Here is a 17,025-nt window from a genome sequence, read left to right as displayed (position 1 = left end):
TTTCCAGCTTGAGTTTCTTCACCTGTCAGGTAGGTTTCATCGTCATACCTGGCTCGTGTTTTGGGAGCATGTGCTACCACACGGGAAGGTGCTCTGCATGGTGTCTGGCTCACAAGAGGTGTTCGACAGAGCTTCGTCTCTGTCAGCTCTTGGCAATCATTAACACAGCCTAAAACCCAAGCTAAATGCAAGCTGCAAGGCCACCGTGCACCTGCCCTCTGTGCCAGCGGCCAGAGCCGGGGTGGCGCGGAACAGGAGCCCTGCTGCTCTCTCCATGTGTGGCCATCTTTCCCTTCTGGTGGGAACTTGTTCAGCTCGGTGTCCTTAAATGCATTGATTCTCTAACCCTTTACAAACTGTTCTTTCACCAAGTCTTAGGTTGGCCTGAGGCATAGAGAAGAGAGATATTATCCCCTGGAGACTGAGGGGAAATAGAGAAAGGAAGAGGATGCTCCAGTTAGCAAGTCCCTGCCATGGCCCCTGGCCTGGCTGCCCCACAAGGTCAGGGCTCATGCCCTACGGTGCAGGTTCATGGCTGAGCCTCCTCAGCACCAGGGCAGGCCACTGTGACGGGCCCAGCGCTCTCACTGACGAACACTCTCTCAAAAAACTCTACCCTACCTGCTCCGACAAACAGGCCCCGGCAGCACTCTCTCCCCCTGTGCGCTGGCGTGACGGGTGCGGCCTCCACCGCCTGTGTGCTGGGACACCAGGAACACGCCACGGCTGCTTACGGGTCATCATTTATTGAGTTGAGAATTCACATAGAGTAACATCATACAGAAAATCGTTTCCAGGCCTTAAGAAAAATGACGGTCACTCACTGTGCTTCACAAAAATTTCTTTTAATGAATAAATAATTTGATGAAATCAAAAATATTTACAATATAAACACATGGAAAAGCTCTAGGTCCGTGAATCCGATCGTCGAGTTTTGCATTTTGTGAACTGAGTCCTCCCCCAAGCTTTTCCCTTGGAAACAATACAAATCTGATAGAAACGACGACTCATACAACATGTCTTTGTTCATTACACATTTATCTGTTAGTCCTGGAAAGCTACATAAGCATATATTATGCAACATGTTAAAGTACAAATATTACCTAAAATAATATATTATCATAATGCCAGACAGCATTCTCCACAGAACAAAAACACACTCAGCTGTAACAATAACAAGGGTCACGGGCCACAAAATAATACCCCAAAGGTACAAATTCCTTCATAAGAATATAGTTGTGCTCTTCAGTTTACCAGATGTCTACGCTGCTCTAGGAAGCCGGTGGCAAGGAGTACGGGATTTGGCGACTGTGGCTGTGTATGTGTTTCTGTCAGGCAGCAGCATTACTGGGATTGGGCAGTGCAAGCAGTTTTAGAAACACTTTCTTGGGCTCTTAAAAAGAGCCAATTATGCAAAGCAAAATAAGCATATTGAGAAGTCTTCATCTCTTCTGCACAAATACCACGGAACGTCTTGGCTTTGTGGTATGAAAGGGATTGTTTGCAGAGCTGTTTACGCCATCAGCCAGAATTCAAGTATTCCAGGGCCACCTCGTAGCAGAACTTGTACTGATCCTGGAAAACAGGAGGGGAAAGTGTCAGCTCAAGAATATCTCAACGCTGTTCCTAGTAAAGCAATTACTGTAGAGTAGGGTCTTAATGGGAAGACATCAATCTGGGAAGCATTTGAATTATACACGAATCAGAAAGTCACGGTTCTGAACTCCAGAGACATTCACTGTTTGGAGATGCTCCCCACAATGCTGGGTGAAAGGTATTTTGCTACCTGTGCTGGCTAGAATTCCCGGGAGGTTCTGGACACTGGGAACTCTAAATGTTTGTCCACACATATGATTTCCAGGATATCAACATACTGAGCTTCGTGCAGGAGGGTCAGGGATAGAAGAAAAGGTAACGAGTGCTTGAGGAAATGCCTTCGTGCCATCTCTCACAAGGCCCTTGGTACCTAGACGAGGCCTTACGCGTGATCCAGTTTTACCTTTGACTTTCAGTCTGTAGGAATTCCTCAATCTCATGAGAATTTCATCAGCACCTCCTGAATACCAAGCCGCTTGACCTGGTCCCTGATTTTGAGAAGTCCATGATCCAGTGAGGAGGATGAGACAGGTAACCCAATGACAACACACGAGGCGGAATGGTCCCTATCATGTGCGGTGGGCTCAGGGGAGGGCAGGTCTTCTCAGGGAAGATGGCAGTGGGAAGTAGGTGGACAGCACCTTCCCCAGAGGATGGAACTGATGCATGGAGTGTGGAAGCAGCCTTGGTTTGCCCTGGACGGTCCTGGCCGCTGCCTGTTGTCTTGGCATAATCCTCTTTAACTCTCAAAGTGCCCTAGTTTGGATATAGTATATGGCCATCCTCACCAGTTACTTAAAACAGGCATTCCAGGCAGAGACAACAGGACGAGGAAAGGTACAGAAGGGGATATGTTTGAGATCCTCTGGGACCCACAGACCAGTTCTTCATCAGGCAGGGAATTAATTTCTCCCTCCTAGCTTTCTTTTCTTTCTTTTTTTTTTTTTTAAAGAAACAGGGCCCTTTGTCACCCAAGCTGGAGGGTGGTGGCATAATCATGGCTCATCGTAGCCTCGAACTCCTGGGCTCAGGCAATCCTCCCACCTCAGCCTCCTGATTAGCTGGGACTATCAGCATCAGCCACCGCACCCAGCATTGGATTCATTTTTCTTGAGTTCAGCTTTCCTGGATCATGTACCTTGGCCTGAGCGAGCCCTGCACAAGGTCCTGGCTGAGGTGTGGTCTCGGGTGGCCGGGGAGAGCATTCTGCACCTGTATGCATGGAGTGTGCTGACAGAACCAAGCCTGGGAGTGGTCTCTGAACCCAGCAGCGGGACACAGGGCTGTCACCTGGCAGGAGCCCGGCCCCGGAGAGCGCCTCCGCCACTGGAAGGCTCTCTTCCACCTCTGGCGGAGACAAGCTTCCACATGTGCGAGCGAGGTTCAGCACCACCGTCTCTACCCATCACAGCCACAACCAAGGAAATGCATCTATTATTTTTCATTTTGCCAAATAAATTGAAAATGTCTAGTATTTCTTAAGTGCCTCCTAATTTGTCACTGAAATTTCCTTTTCTTCACCTACACTGTTCTGTAAATACCCCAGTAGTAGTCTAACCTATTTATTTGAGGACAAGAGCCATAGTTTATCCCTCTTTGGGTAATGTAACAGTCTCTAGCTCAGAACTGACACAGCTGAGAGTCTAAGTCGGCCGCATGTACACACGAAGACAAGCAGCATATGATCCAACTCAATACACATGTACTGCTAGAGACTGGGGGTTTTATGACACAGTCAGTTCTCTGGGAGGTCACGATCCAGAGGCAAAGACAGATAACAAGGAGATCATTTCAATCACTGACAGTGCCACGAGATTAACATCAGTGGCAAGAAAATCACAGGTGTTAGCGAGGGCGTGGAGAAAGCGAACCCTCATACACAGCTGGAGGGAATGTCAAATGGCACAGCCACTTTGGAAGACCGTCTGACAGCTCCTCAAAAGGTTAAACACAGAATTCCCATATGACCCAGCAATTCTACTACTAGGTATACAACTAAGGAAACTGAAAACGTATGTCTACACCAAAACTTTGTAAACAAATGTTCACAGAGCATTATTCCCAACAGCCAACAAAGGTAAACAACTCAAATGTACATCAATAAAATGCAGTATAGCCATAAAGTGGAATATTACTTGGCTATGAAAAGGAATGAAGTACTAATACATGCTACAACGTGGATGAATTGAAGCATGGATGAATCTGCTGAGTGAAAGAAACCAGATTTGAAAGGGCACACACTCCTTTTCCATGAAACGCCCAGCATATGCAAATCTATAAAGACCGGAAGCCAATGGGTGGTTGCCAGAGCCTGGAAGTGAGTAACGGGGAGTGGCTACAAGTAGGTCTAGGATTTCTTTGAGGGGACTAAGGGGGTGATGGAAATGTTAAACATTTGGATTGCGGCGATGGTTGCATAACTCTGTGAATATACTGAAAATCAGTGAATGACATACTTTAAAAGGGGATTTTTTTTAATTTGGGGTACATGTGCTTATTTGTTACACAGGTATTATACATGTAATGGTGGGGAGTGGGCTTCTAGGGTATTCACCCCCCAAATGAATGTTCATAGTGCATTACACAGCTGGTAGGAATGCAAAACACTGGAAACTGATTACAACTGAACGTTATACCCAGTAGGTAATTTTTCAACCTCTCCTCCCTGCTTTTGGAGTTCCCAGTGTCTATTGTTTCCATCTAAAAGTGGAAATGTTATGGTATACATATTATATTCCAATAAAGCCTTATTAAAAATGCTTATTCCATGATGTGAATCCTACCTTTAGTGTCTATCAAGGGCTCAGGTGGGACCGGAACTGGGCAGACTCTGACACAGGAAACATGAATCCAGTTGTTTTTTGCTTTCTAGAAAGTCATGGTGCTCCACACTGACCAGGAGCCTCAGGTCCTATTAACCATCCCCGAGATCCTGGCTAATCCAGTCCCCTCTGGTCATAAAACAGGGGGTTGGATCACATTTAAGGTTCCCTTCCAGCTTTCTCAATTTAGAACTTTAGGACTTGGTTTGCCTTTAAAGTAAGTCTGATGACATATGAGAAGGTGTTCCTAAAATTATCTCCTGGTGCAAATAACAAATATTTTGCTAGCCTGTCATTTCCCTTAAATAGACCACTTTTTCCATACACAATGAAATGCCAATAAAGATAGAAGTTTTTTTTTAACTTTTTAACTGGAAAAAATTATTACTTGCCCTAGGCAAATCAGATTTCTGATTCATATTCTAGTATTTATTATTTCAGAATTTGATACTTTTATTTTCAAAATATTTGAATTTCAAAATTCCAAAAGGCCACGTTGTCAGATCACCAGGCTGACATGTTGGCTATGAAGTGCTCCTGTCATTTCTCCGCTTTTGTGAATCACAGGAACAAATTTTTTTGTAATGGAAATCTACATGGTCCAATCCCTTACTGCATAAAAATGATTTTATACAAGCCTAATTGTCAATTCATTTCAGTGCCTACTCAGAGCCATCCTTTTAACATATTAAAACGCACCTAGTGGGGAGAGGTGGCTGCGGCCCTCAGGCCACAACACAGGCTGGAAACTCAGGAGGGACTTTGGGCTTCGCTTCGAAGGAGCTGCTGCTTGGAAGTCACCGAAGCTGCCCTGTCTCAGGCATGACTGTAATTTTCAAAATGAATTCTCCCTCTCCCACCTTATCCTTCCTGAGCAAGCGGCCAGTCCCCATAGACTCTGTGATGACTGGTTTCTGAATCAGAAAAATAAGGGGAAGGAGAAGGAAGACCATAAATCGCTGTGCCCCCTCCCCCAAGCACCTGGGTAAATGCCTGAATCTTCCGACACTGGAAACTGATTACATTTGATCACCAGGTACAGGCCTGTCTTCTGCAGTTTCCTCTCTCAGCTCACTCGCTTTTGAACGGTATAATTAAGCCACATGAGCCATCCCTGTGCTCCAGGGGAAAAAGGAACGTTTACGCCTTGGTCCTGAGTGCTCCAATTTGGGCGACATTAGCTGGCTTCAGTCATGAGGAGGTGCCCTGAGTAGGGACTCAGGTGGGAGCCTGGCCTGCTCCTCCTCACATCCTTGGGTCAGACCATAACCAGGGCGACCTGCTGCTATTCCTCACCAAGGCCCCTGACACTGGCCTCGCTCCCGATCAGACTTCCTGGACCTATGAGCCGGAGAAAGCAAAACCTGCAAGGAAGCTGGAAATTGAGGTTTGCTGTTAAAAGCCACTGGCTCGCTTGGTGAGGGCATCACGAGGCCAGCACACCAGTGGGTGACGTTGGGGGCCTCCATCAGGGGCCCGAGCCCTGTCGTTGTCTGCGCAGGCTGCCTGTGTCTAAGGAACTCAGGCTGGCGGCCAGCATGGGCACTTCAAACAGCACGTCAACGGCCTCCAAAGATTCAGAGAGAATAGCCTCCACTGCTGGCCTGGTTGCTTTTGAAAGTAAGGCAAGCTCCACGATTTTGGCTGGACCCTGTACTGACAGATCCTTCGGGCTGGAAAAATTCTTCTGCATGATGCTCTGCCAGGAGGGCGGGCTGGGCCCTATCACCGTGGTGGGATCCTTCAGTTCAGTGTTCCCAGCCAGGCTGTGGCCAGTCACTCTGTGCCAAGGAGACCAATAAATTCACATCCCCGCTCAAGCGAGACAGCAGCATGCCCCTGGAATGATGAATGGCTCATTCCTTTCCACTCTATCTTTAAAATACATAGGTAGAACTTTCTTCACCAAAGCCCCCTGCAAAATCCATGCCCAGTTCCTTATTGAGGCCCTGCTGAGCACAGCCACAACCTCCCCTAGGTTGGAGAGGACAGCAAAGGGTGCCTCAGGTTGGAATCGGGTCTGGCTGCAGAGAAGAATGCTCAGTCACTCAGCAGATGCTCACTGGGCAACTCCTGTGAGCCAGGCTTGGCTGGTGCTGAGTGTGGGGCACGGGCTGGGCAAGTGGAATCTAGGGGTGGGGAAAGGGAATGGGGTATTAGCAAAAATTATTACAAACCTTCCTCAAGAGTATAGGAAGACTGACTATGGGTGGATTCAAGGTGCCTGGAGTGTGGATTGGGGACCCTAGCTCACCTCTGATTCCCACTCAGCTCCTGCACTCACCACGCCAACACGTGCACACACACGTGCACAGCCTGTTAAACTGGCTGCAAATTTCACAGCGAGAGCTACTGAGGGGCAGCCTATCCACACCAGGTGGTGGCACAAGGGCGAGAGCTGTAGGCCCCACACCACATTGTATTTTGTAGGTGAGTCCACTGCTGGCTTACTAAAGGGGAGGCGAGGCTGAGTCTGCAGGGTCAGCTCTCAGATACAGAGAGGGCAACTTGGACCTGGGCAGCAGATGCGCAGATCGGGACGGGGCTGGCTCTGGAGTAAGTGGGATGGAGGGGGACGGGCAGCGAGCTGTGAACACGGCCGCACCGCCGCAGTGGCACTGCAGGGAAGGGAAAGGCCCGGGGACCCTCCAAACCAACTTTCTCAGCCCTGTGGCACGTCCATCCTGCCTGGCGGGGGCTCCATCCCAGAGCCTCTGGCTGAAGTGGGCTGGGGCACTGGTATTTCTGAAAGCTCCCCCAGGAGTGGCAGGCGGAGAGGCAGATTCTCATGCGCAGCCTGGGCTGAAAGCGCGTCTAGAGCAGACACGGTTCTTAAGCTAGGCTGCACGAGAGACTCACGGGGTCTTTTAACACTCGGCTGCTGCAGCCAGGCCTCTGACCAATCGAATCAGTCACTGGGTGGGCCCAGGGATGAGAATCATTCTAAAGCTCCCAGGTGACTTCAATGGGCAGCCAGGCTTGAGAACCACGAGGGACACGTTCTTTTCTGAATCTGACAAGGCATGTGGGGGTGGACGGGGCTGTTCCCGTTACACCTGGTCTGAGATGAAGCTAGCACACACACTGATTGAGCTTTGCCCTGTTCCCAAGTCCCCTACACTTACCTGTGCCCTCTTTCTCCCGGTGCGAGAGCACACACTGCTTTACCACCCTTTCTCCTGGATTCCTCCTGGCAACTGAGTAACAAATCAACCCAGGGAGGGGTTATGACCATCACCTTCCTACGGGCCCCTCCCTTTCAGACTCCCAGGTGGGGTGGGACTGCATATCCAGCTACATTCCATTTGGAATTTTCGTCCAATGGCTTTTAGTTGTTGGTTTTTTCCCTTGCCTTTTCCACCCATTATGAACCCCGAGAGCCCCGCTGGTGTCCAGCCTCCAGGCTGGGAGACAGGTTGGGGGGCTCCTTTTGGGGTGGCTGAACATCAGCAGGCTTGGAGCTGGGAGGAGGGATTGGGGTCCGGATTTGGCTTGCACGAATGACGAAATGCTGGACTTCTTTGTAAAGGGGGTGCAGCGGCAGCACCTCCCCCGGCTTTTGTGAAGATGACTGAGTGTAACAAGTAACTCTCCGGACGAGTTCCCTAAACAGAAAAGCCCCGTAGCCTTCTGTGAATAGTATTCTTTTTTGTTGTTTCTGATGTTACTTTTTAAAAAACAACAGCTTTGTTGAGATATAATTCACATACCATAAAACTGGCTCCTTTAAGGGATACAGTTGTTAAATAAAATTCATGGGAGGCCACTGCTTGGATGAGGCCCTGACAGACTAGACCAAACCAGAACGGAGTTCCTCGTGCTAAGTGCCACGCCGCCATCCAACTGAACTTTGAAACAGGGCAGCTTGCGGAACATCAGGAGAAGTGCAGACACCAGTCAGAAGCAGGCCGGTGTTCCCGAGCTGCCGTGATAAAGCAGCCCCTGTTTTAATCCTGTGCCATGATAAAGCAGCACCTCTGTTTTAACCCTGTGATGGAAGGAAGTTTGAAACAACCAGTCTGCTTTGTGTTCCCTGCCTCTACCTTCCCAAGCCCTTTTCTGCCTAGAAAGCAGCCTCCTCTTCTCTAGAAAGCTGCTCCTCCAAGCAGCTCCTTGGAGCCCTCGTTCTATTTTACAGAATGACATCTTGCCTGATTCTAGGGTCACTCATACAAGCCAATTAGATCTTCAAATTAAGTGTGTTGTAATTTTGTATTTTAACACAGTTCAGTGGTTTTCAGTATATTTAGAGTTGTACACCATCTAAGTCTGAAACATTCCCATCGCCTCAGAAAGAAACCCTGGGCCTATTGGCAGTCACCCCATCTCCCTCTCCTCCAGCCCTCAGCAACCACTACTCTACTTTCTGTCTCATGGATTTGTCTGCTTTGAACATTTCACAGACAAGGAATCATAGAATATGTGGCCTTTTGTGACTGAATTAATATTCCTTTTTTTTTTTTTTTTTTTTGAGAAGGAGTCTTGCTCTGTCATCCAGGCTGGAGTGCAATGGTGTGATCTCAGCTCACTGCAACCTCTGCCTCTGAGTTCAAGTGATTCTTCCGCCTCAGCCTCCCAAATATCTGGGTTTACAGGTGCCTGCCACTACGCCCTGGCTAATTTTTATATTTTTAGTAAAGACAGGGTTTCATCATGTTGGTTGGCCAGGCTGGTCTCAAACTCCTGATCTCAGGTGATCCGCCCACTTTGGCCTCCCTAAGTGCTGGTGAGCCACCGTGCTTGGCAAGGCTTAATATTCTTATTCCCACTTTACAGATGAGAAAACTGAGGTTCAGGGAGGACTTTTGCGTCTCCAGTGAGTTCTAAGCTCCATGTGGGAGAGACCATACCTTCTACTTTTCTTGCATCATGCCCAGTGATGCTGCACATAGAACAGAGGCTGAGAAATACGTGTAGAATGGCATGGAACTAAGATAAGATGCCAGGCCAGGCACCATGGCTCATGCCTGTAATCCCAGCATTTTGAGAGGCTGAGGCAGGAGGACTGCTTCAGGCCAGGAGTTTGAGACCAGCCCGGGAAAAATAGCAAAACTCCATCTCTAAAGACATAAAAATAAGAAACCAGTCAGGCACATGCCCCTTTAGTCCCAGCTACTTGGGAGGCTGAGGTGGGAGGATGGCTTGAGCCCAGGGGTTTGAGCTATGATCACGCCACTGCACTCCATATTAAAGTGTGTAATTACCTGCAGAGGTAGCTTTGTCAGACCTGCCAAGGCATGTGCCAGTTATTCATTTCCTGGGCAGTGCACTAGGCTGTGCGGGGGAGTCTTCCAAAGTTCCCACCGCCTTGCAGGAGATACTGTGTTTCTCTAGGCAAGAAGATACTATGTTTCTCTAGGCAAGCTCTGCCCTCAAAGACCATTTCTTTTTCTTTTTTTTTTTTTTTTTGAGACGGAGTCTCGCTCTGTCGCCCAGGCTGGAGTGCAGTGGCCTGATCTCAGCTCACTGCAAGCTCTGCCTCCCGGGTTCACGCCATTCTCCTGCCTCAGCCTCCCGAGTAGCTGGGACCACAGGTGCCCGCCAGCTCGCCCGGCTAGTTTTTTGTATTTTTTAGTAGAGACGGGGTTTCACTGTGTTAGCCAGGATGGTCTCGATCTCCTGACCTTGTGATCCACCCGTCTCGGCCTCCCAAAGTGCTGGGATAACAGGCTTGAGCCACCGCGCCCGGCCCTCAAAGACCATTTCTATGTTAAAACAGAGCCTGGGAACTTCAAAAGCCATTAAAGAAGGCAAAAGTGAGAAGGGAGCTGCCGTGGTGAAGCAGCCGCTTTCCTGCAGCCAGAGTCGCTTCAGAGGAGCTCAGGTGCCAGGACCCATTCTGAATCTAACTAGGCGAGTCGTGGGGAATCGCAGGCTGTGCTGTCCGTGTCCACCCTCCTGGGACCCAGTTCTTTGATGGGGACTTGAGGCCGGTTGAAGAGATGGATAACTTAGAAGCAGGGCGGAAAAAGGGTTCAGGAAAAATGCAGCTGCCCCTGCTGGATACAAAAAAAAATCTAGTCTTGTATTAGAAACTATTTTGCCTCCTGGCAATCCACTGGCTTTTCTCCAGAGCCCCCAAAGCGAAAAATGTGCAGAAATACTTCTTTAGGGCTTTCTGGATCTCCCTGGAGAATGCCATGCTTCAGCACGAACCGACGCATCTTCCCACTCAGAAGCAATTTAGAAAAATCAGAGATGCAAAGAGAGATGGGGAGAGACACAGCGTCCCTCTGTGCGCTCGCCCGCCCTGGCAGGGAGGATAGAGCGGCAGCATTTGCCTGTTCTGAATGGAAGGGCCCATGAGGGATGCAGCCGCACACATGATGTATAAGACCTGGTGGGGCCAGGGCGAGGGCCCCTCTATTGCACCCCAGCCTGAAGCGCCCCCAGGGCTGTCTGGCACATGCTCGTCATCCTCTGAAGACGCAGCTAAGTAGACTCAGGACACTGCCCTTTTCAGCTGCTGGCGCAACATTTTGTGCTTAGGACACACTCGGGCCTCAGATGGCCTGTGATGCCCAATAAAACTGTACCAGACTTTATCACCCTGACCTAAGCTAATTTAATTATCTCAGCCAACATACACAGGTATCAACACCAAACCAAACAGAAGTCGTATTTACAGACAAAACCAAATGACAACAGGTCCTATTCAGTTCTGGAAGCTTCAAACCCACTGAGAAGAGCACAGTGACTTTTTTCTCTGTCACCGGTATTATCTAATACCCTAACAGCCACCGTGACAGATATGTCACAGTTTTCTCCGGAAGTTGCAAAACTTCCCTACATTTCTCAGACCCTGACCTTATCCTCCAACTGGTGCTGACCTTTGGTCTGGGCACCCAGAAATCCCATCTTCTCCATTAGGGTCACACATAACTACACAAAGTCCTAAGTTATTATAGAATCGTGGGTTGGGACTGCAAGCTCCCTTCTGGTTCAGCCACCTAAGCCTCCATTTATTTCATGAAAAATCACCCCCGTCCTCTAACGTGCACCACTGATTTGGTAAAAGCCCCGTCATTCCTGCCCGTAAAACCTGGTGAGTGATGAAAGCTGCGGCCGGAGCCATTACAGGAAAGGCCTGCAAAGACCTGTTTCTAATGATCTGCTTAATTCAGGCTGCAGTGAGAAGGAAGTGACATTTTTTTTGATCAAGGTCAGCTGTGCCCAAGTACCAGCCAGAGTCTCCAGGCTGCATACCTGTCCCTGAATTACTGAGGTTAACTACTGCACGAAGCCACAGTCAGAATATTTCATTCATGCATTTGTTTCTATCCTCTGCCGGCCCAAACTCAGGTCTCCGCCGACAGCATGGCCACTCTTTGCTCAACTGCCTCCGTCCTGGAAGACTGGGAATTCCATGGTGGTAGAACTCTTTACCATTCAGGCCGGGATGCAGGGAGGGAGACGGTCCTAGTGAAGCCCCACACCAGCCCTTCAACAACCCACAGGAAATCCGTTACTATGTCCAGGGCACTTAGAGCCCTTCTGCCAGGCCACTGACGGCATCACGCCTGGCAGACGCCTCCACTCTCTACAACCACCTCTCCCTTTTCCAATTTCCAAAACACTTCACATCTCTCTGCATGCTGGCTACCTCCATGAGTTAATGGTATCCCTAGTTTACAAAACTAAAACCTAGAGGAGTTAACTGATTTGCTTAAGGACACTTAAATGACAAGACTAATGTGTTGGGGTCACCTAACTAGAATTAGCAGCAGAGTTGAGACTAGAATTTGGGTTTCTGTGGGCTCCCTGTAGGGTGGGGAGGAGGGGAGCAGGAGTCTGGGGAGCACAGTCCTTTCTGCCCCTTCCAGAAGCCAACATGCTAACAGCTGATGGGGCCAAGCAGGTGTGCCACATTCCCCGACCAGCAGCCATGCTTCTTGGAAATGGAGCAGCTCCTCAGGCACGAGACATGTATCTGGGCAAAGCGGATGCCCTGGAGAGTGGTTCGTGCTGAGCGGGACACGTTTGGGAGCTCGTTGTCATTGGTCACTACTATTAGCAGCACTGCTATTATGACTTCTTAAACTGCATAGGGACCACGGCTACTTTCTCCAATTCAGCTTGACTCTCAACTCCCTCTTAAGTCTCTTTATTTTAATTTTTAACATTAACCCCAGTGCTGTGACGCCGTGGACCTGGGAACACTGGCTTTGGAGCTTGTCACATCGGCCACCTCTTTCTCCCTCTCCTGCCCCCAAGCCATTTTCCAACCTTGGATTAGTCCTGCTGTTTCCTTCAGCTCCTTCCTCCGCTCACAGAGAACTGCAAAAACCTAATCTAAAAGCTCCCTCCTTTAAACTATTCTAGAGTCACAGTGGTTGGCATTTCAACAGCTCCACATAAAAAGAGATTTCATAAAATACTCTTAAGAAAATAATTGCACATTGTCCTTTGTTTCTCATCTCCTTTAATCCTTTTCTCAGATATGGCCACCATAATTAAATGCAATATTCTGGATGTCAAACTAAAATTCACAGCTTTGATAAATATTAGGCGATTAAGCTATTTATAAAATATATAATTTGAAAATCTGGCATTTCACGTACTATGATTATTTCTTCTCTGTGAAGACGAAGTGCTTAGCCACGTGGAAGGCACTGCCAGGAAGGGAAGTTAATAAGGATGCTCACTTGTGAGTTTCAGCTATTTCCCTATTTCGAATGAGCTGGAGACAAAGTCTCCTTGTGAAGAACAAAGAGAGGAAGAGGGAGAACAAGAAAGAAGGAAAAAAGCCCTACATGCAAAGTGATTACATTGTGATTTTGAAAATGAGTCTCTTCCTCTAGGCATCAGTCTCCCCGCGAATCTGGGAGCTGGCGTGGATTCTAATGCTCATGGAGGGTCTCATGGAACAGCTCAGAGGGGGTGTCCTACCAGGAGGTCGACCATGTTGGGCTTGTTGTTCCTCAGTGTCTTCACAGCGTGGAAGACATCCACGGTTCTCTGGTGCCGGAGCATCTCACACACGATGCTGATGGCGCAGAACGTCCCACTGCGGCCTCCGCCATTCCTGTTATGAAAGAGATCAGATGGCTGCACTTTATACCGCATCTCGCAAACACCTGTGGAAACGAGCTGTTGAAACCCTGGCCAACCGGTAACAAGGAAGGGCTCTGAGGCCGAGGGACCGCCTACCTGGGCAGGTGCTTTTAATTAAAGCAAACAGAGCAAGCCATCCGCAATGTTTGGCCACAGGTCACCTGACTGAGAGCCTCTCCCAGCTCCGCTCAGCCCTGGTCACATTCTCTGATACAACACTTCATCGATAAGGGCCCAGATAGAAAATTTTCAGTGAACCTTATTTAGGGTCTGCCAGGAAAATTGGTGTGACAAGTATGGGTTATGTTCAAAGACATATCTGGCCTTTAAAAACACCCATTAGCGGCCAGGCGCAGTGGCTCATGCCTGTAATCCCAGCACTTTGGGAGTCCGAGGCAGGTGGATCACCAGGTCAGGAGATCGAGACCATCCTGGCTAACATGGTGAAAACCCGTCTCTACTTAAAAAATACAAAAAATTAGCCAGGCGTGGCGTCAGGCGCCTGTAGTCCCAGCTATTTGGGAGGCTGAGGCAGGAGAATGGCGTGAACCCAGGAGGCGGAGCTTGCAGTGAGCCCAGATTGTGCTACTGTACTCCAGCCTGGGTGACAGAGTGAGACTCCATCTCAAAAACAACAACAACAACAAAACATCCATTAGCATTTCATTATTTATCTATAAAACATAGAGGCAATTTTTAAAGAAAACTTTTTACTCTGAACCCATTTTAGATGTGCAGAAATGCTGTAAAAATCGCATAGAGAATGCATATCCAGCTTCCCTGATGTGAACACCTCACATGTCCACAGCACATTATGCAAACCAAGAACGTGATGCTGGGACAATACTATTAACTAAACCACAGACTGTAGCCATATCTCACTAGTTCCTCCACGAATGTCCTTTTTCTGGTCCAGGATCCAATCGTGGATGTAGCTGTCCTATCCCCTTAGCTTCCTTCAGTCAGTAACACTTCCTCAGTCTTTCCTTGCGTTTCCTGACCTTGACACTTTTGAAGAGCACTGATCAGTGATTTTGTAGAATATAAAGAATGTAGAACACAGAAGTAGACAGTAGCTGTCATCCCCAGCCACAATCTGAGAAGTCATCACAAACTACAACATGTAGACCATCCCTTCATTTGGGTTTGTCTGATGTCTTCTCATGGCTGGAAATAAGGCCGTGCATTTCGGTAAGAAAACCAGAGAGGATGTTACCTCCTCCCAGGGGTTCAGGATGTTCCTCTGTCTTATTACTGGTGATGTTCACTTGCTCACTTGTTAAGACGGTGTCCGCCAGATTTTCTCACTATAAAGTTATCATCTTTCTCTTTGCAGTCAATAAATATCTGGGGGGAAGATATTTGGGACTATGCAAATATCTGGTTTCTCGCCCACTGATTTGAGCATCCGTTGGTGGATCTTTGTAACAATTATCACGGTGGTGTTTGCCTAATGGTAATTTCTTGTTTCCCTCTCTTTGAAGATTCTACCCTAAGAAAAAGCTGTCTCTTTTTCCCCATTAAATTATTTATTTGCTTATTTATTTTATGATTTATTTCAGTGTGAGCTTATACATAATGTTATTCTATCAGCTAAAATCTGATGGTACTAATATTGATTTTGTTCACATTATTTCAGCTTTGGCCAGTGACAGCTCCAACAGGGTAGCCCTTTTGTTCTCTTCTGACAAGCCCCCAACCTTTCTTCTTTCTTTACTTTCTGCAACCACATGATGGTCCAGGCTCATTCCGCACTATTCCTGCGCCAACTCTGCAGTCCCTCTTTCCTCAAGGAGATAAGGGACCTTTTTTTTTTTTTTTTTTTTTGAGACAGAGTCTCACTCTGTCGCCCAGGCTGGAGTGCAGTGGAGAGATCTTGGCTCACTGCAAGCTCCGCCTCCTGGGTTCACGCCATTCTCCTGCCTCAGCCTCCCATGTAGCTGGGACTACAGGCGCCGCCACCACGCTCGGCTAGTTTTTTTTGTATTTTTTTTTTAGTAGAGACGGAGTTTCACTGTGTTAGCCAGGATGGTCTCGATCTCCTGACCTTGTGATCCTCCCGTCTCGGCCTCCCAAAGTGCTGGGATTACAGGTGTGAGCCACCACGCCCGGCCATGGGACCTTTTTATTTTTAAACACAGTATAAGTATCATACCTAAAATAACAAACATTACTGTTTAAAAATAATCAAATTTCTAATCTGTGTTCCAATTTCCCAGATTGTTTCTTTCAGCTGCTTTTTAAAAAATCCACATTTAGGCAAAGGCCACAGATTGGATTTGGTTGGTATGTCTTGCAAATTTGTTTTAATCTGTGAGCTCCTCTTTGCTCTCTCTTTTTTCTTGGGAATTTATTTGTTGAGGAAACAAGGTCATCTGTCCCGTAGAGAGTCCCACATCCTAGATTTTTCTCATTCATCACATCTCTGTGATATCATTTAACATGCTGCTTTCTAACTCTGTATTTCCTGTAAATTGGTAGGTAGTTCCAGGGCTTGATAAGAATTCAAGATTTATTTATTTATACAAGGATACTTAAAGTATACTTTCATTAAGAAGCAAGCCAAAAATATCTGGTTGTCCCTTTGTTTTATGGTTTTAAGAGTGATCATCGTGTTCGGATATCAGCTTCATCAGCCCATTATGAAATTCCGAATCAGCTTTTTAACTGAAGTATAATATACCTACAATGAAGACCATTAGTAGATAGCTGACTCAATTTTTACCAATGCATATACCACGTAACCACCACTTAGATCAAGATACAAACCACGGTCAGTCCCCAAGAGGCTCCCTTACATTCCTTCCTCAACAATACCATCAGTATCACCAAAGATAATCCATTCTTAAGCCTAGCATCATCAATTGCTTTTGCCTGTTCTTCAGCTTTGTGTAAATGGAACCATATACTATGTCTTCTCCTGAGACTGGCTTATTTCACTCTGTGTTGTCTGTGTGAGAATCACCCACGGTGTTATATTGGTAGTTTATTCTTTTATAAGGCTAAGGAGAATTCCACTGAATGAATACCCACTGTACAATTTATCCAACAGCTGATGAATGTTTGGGCTGTTTTTAGTTTGTAAATATTATGAGTAAACCTGTGATAAGCTTATCTTTTGGCAGATGATTCATTTCTGCAGTCATTTCTCTAAGAACAGAAGAGCTCAGCCTCAGAGTGCCTGTATGTTTAGCTTTGGTAAATGCTGTCAGTTTCCAAATGGTTGTACAGTATTTACTTCCTTCCTACAGTGTATGAGAGTTCCAGTTACTCCACAGCTTCACTAACACTTGGGATTATTATTTATTTGTCTGTCTTTAAAATTTCAGCCATTCTGGTGAGTACACAGTGGCATCTGATCCTGGTTTGAATGTGGATTTGCCTAAAAACGAGTAACGTTGAGTAACTTTTCTATGCTTATTGGCTATTTGGGACTTCTTTTTTTTTTTTTCTCTTCTTCAATGAAGTACCTGTCAAGTTTTTTGCCCATTTAATAAATTGAGTTGTCTATCATTTTCCTATTGGCTTGCAGTACAGCAGTTAATAAGACATT

At 47.2% G+C, this 17,025-nt stretch overlaps 1 protein-coding gene across 11 annotated transcripts in view; it reads right to left on the bottom strand.

Annotated features, from left to right (window-relative positions):
• Positions 1-829: 829 nt before the first annotated feature.
• Positions 830-17,025, bottom strand: part of PTPRM (protein tyrosine phosphatase receptor type M) — an 835,753-nt gene continuing 819,557 nt past the window's right edge. For all 11 annotated transcript variants that reach the window (XM_050767360.1, XM_050767362.1, XM_050767361.1 and 8 more), the window contains 2 exons: positions 13,308-13,443; positions 830-1,575 (listed from right to left, as the gene is read on the bottom strand). In XM_050767360.1, the coding sequence (XP_050623317.1) occupies positions 1,522-1,575; positions 13,308-13,443 (190 nt within the window). In that variant the 3' untranslated portion in view covers positions 830-1,521. The remainder of the gene's footprint in view (positions 1,576-13,307; positions 13,444-17,025) is intronic.

The sequence above is a fragment of the Macaca thibetana genome, chromosome 18 (genome assembly GCF_024542745.1).
Source record: "Macaca thibetana thibetana isolate TM-01 chromosome 18, ASM2454274v1, whole genome shotgun sequence".
NCBI classification, from domain to species: Eukaryota; Metazoa; Chordata; class Mammalia; order Primates; family Cercopithecidae; genus Macaca; species Macaca thibetana.
This window is presented reverse-complemented; position numbering and strand designations above follow the sequence as displayed.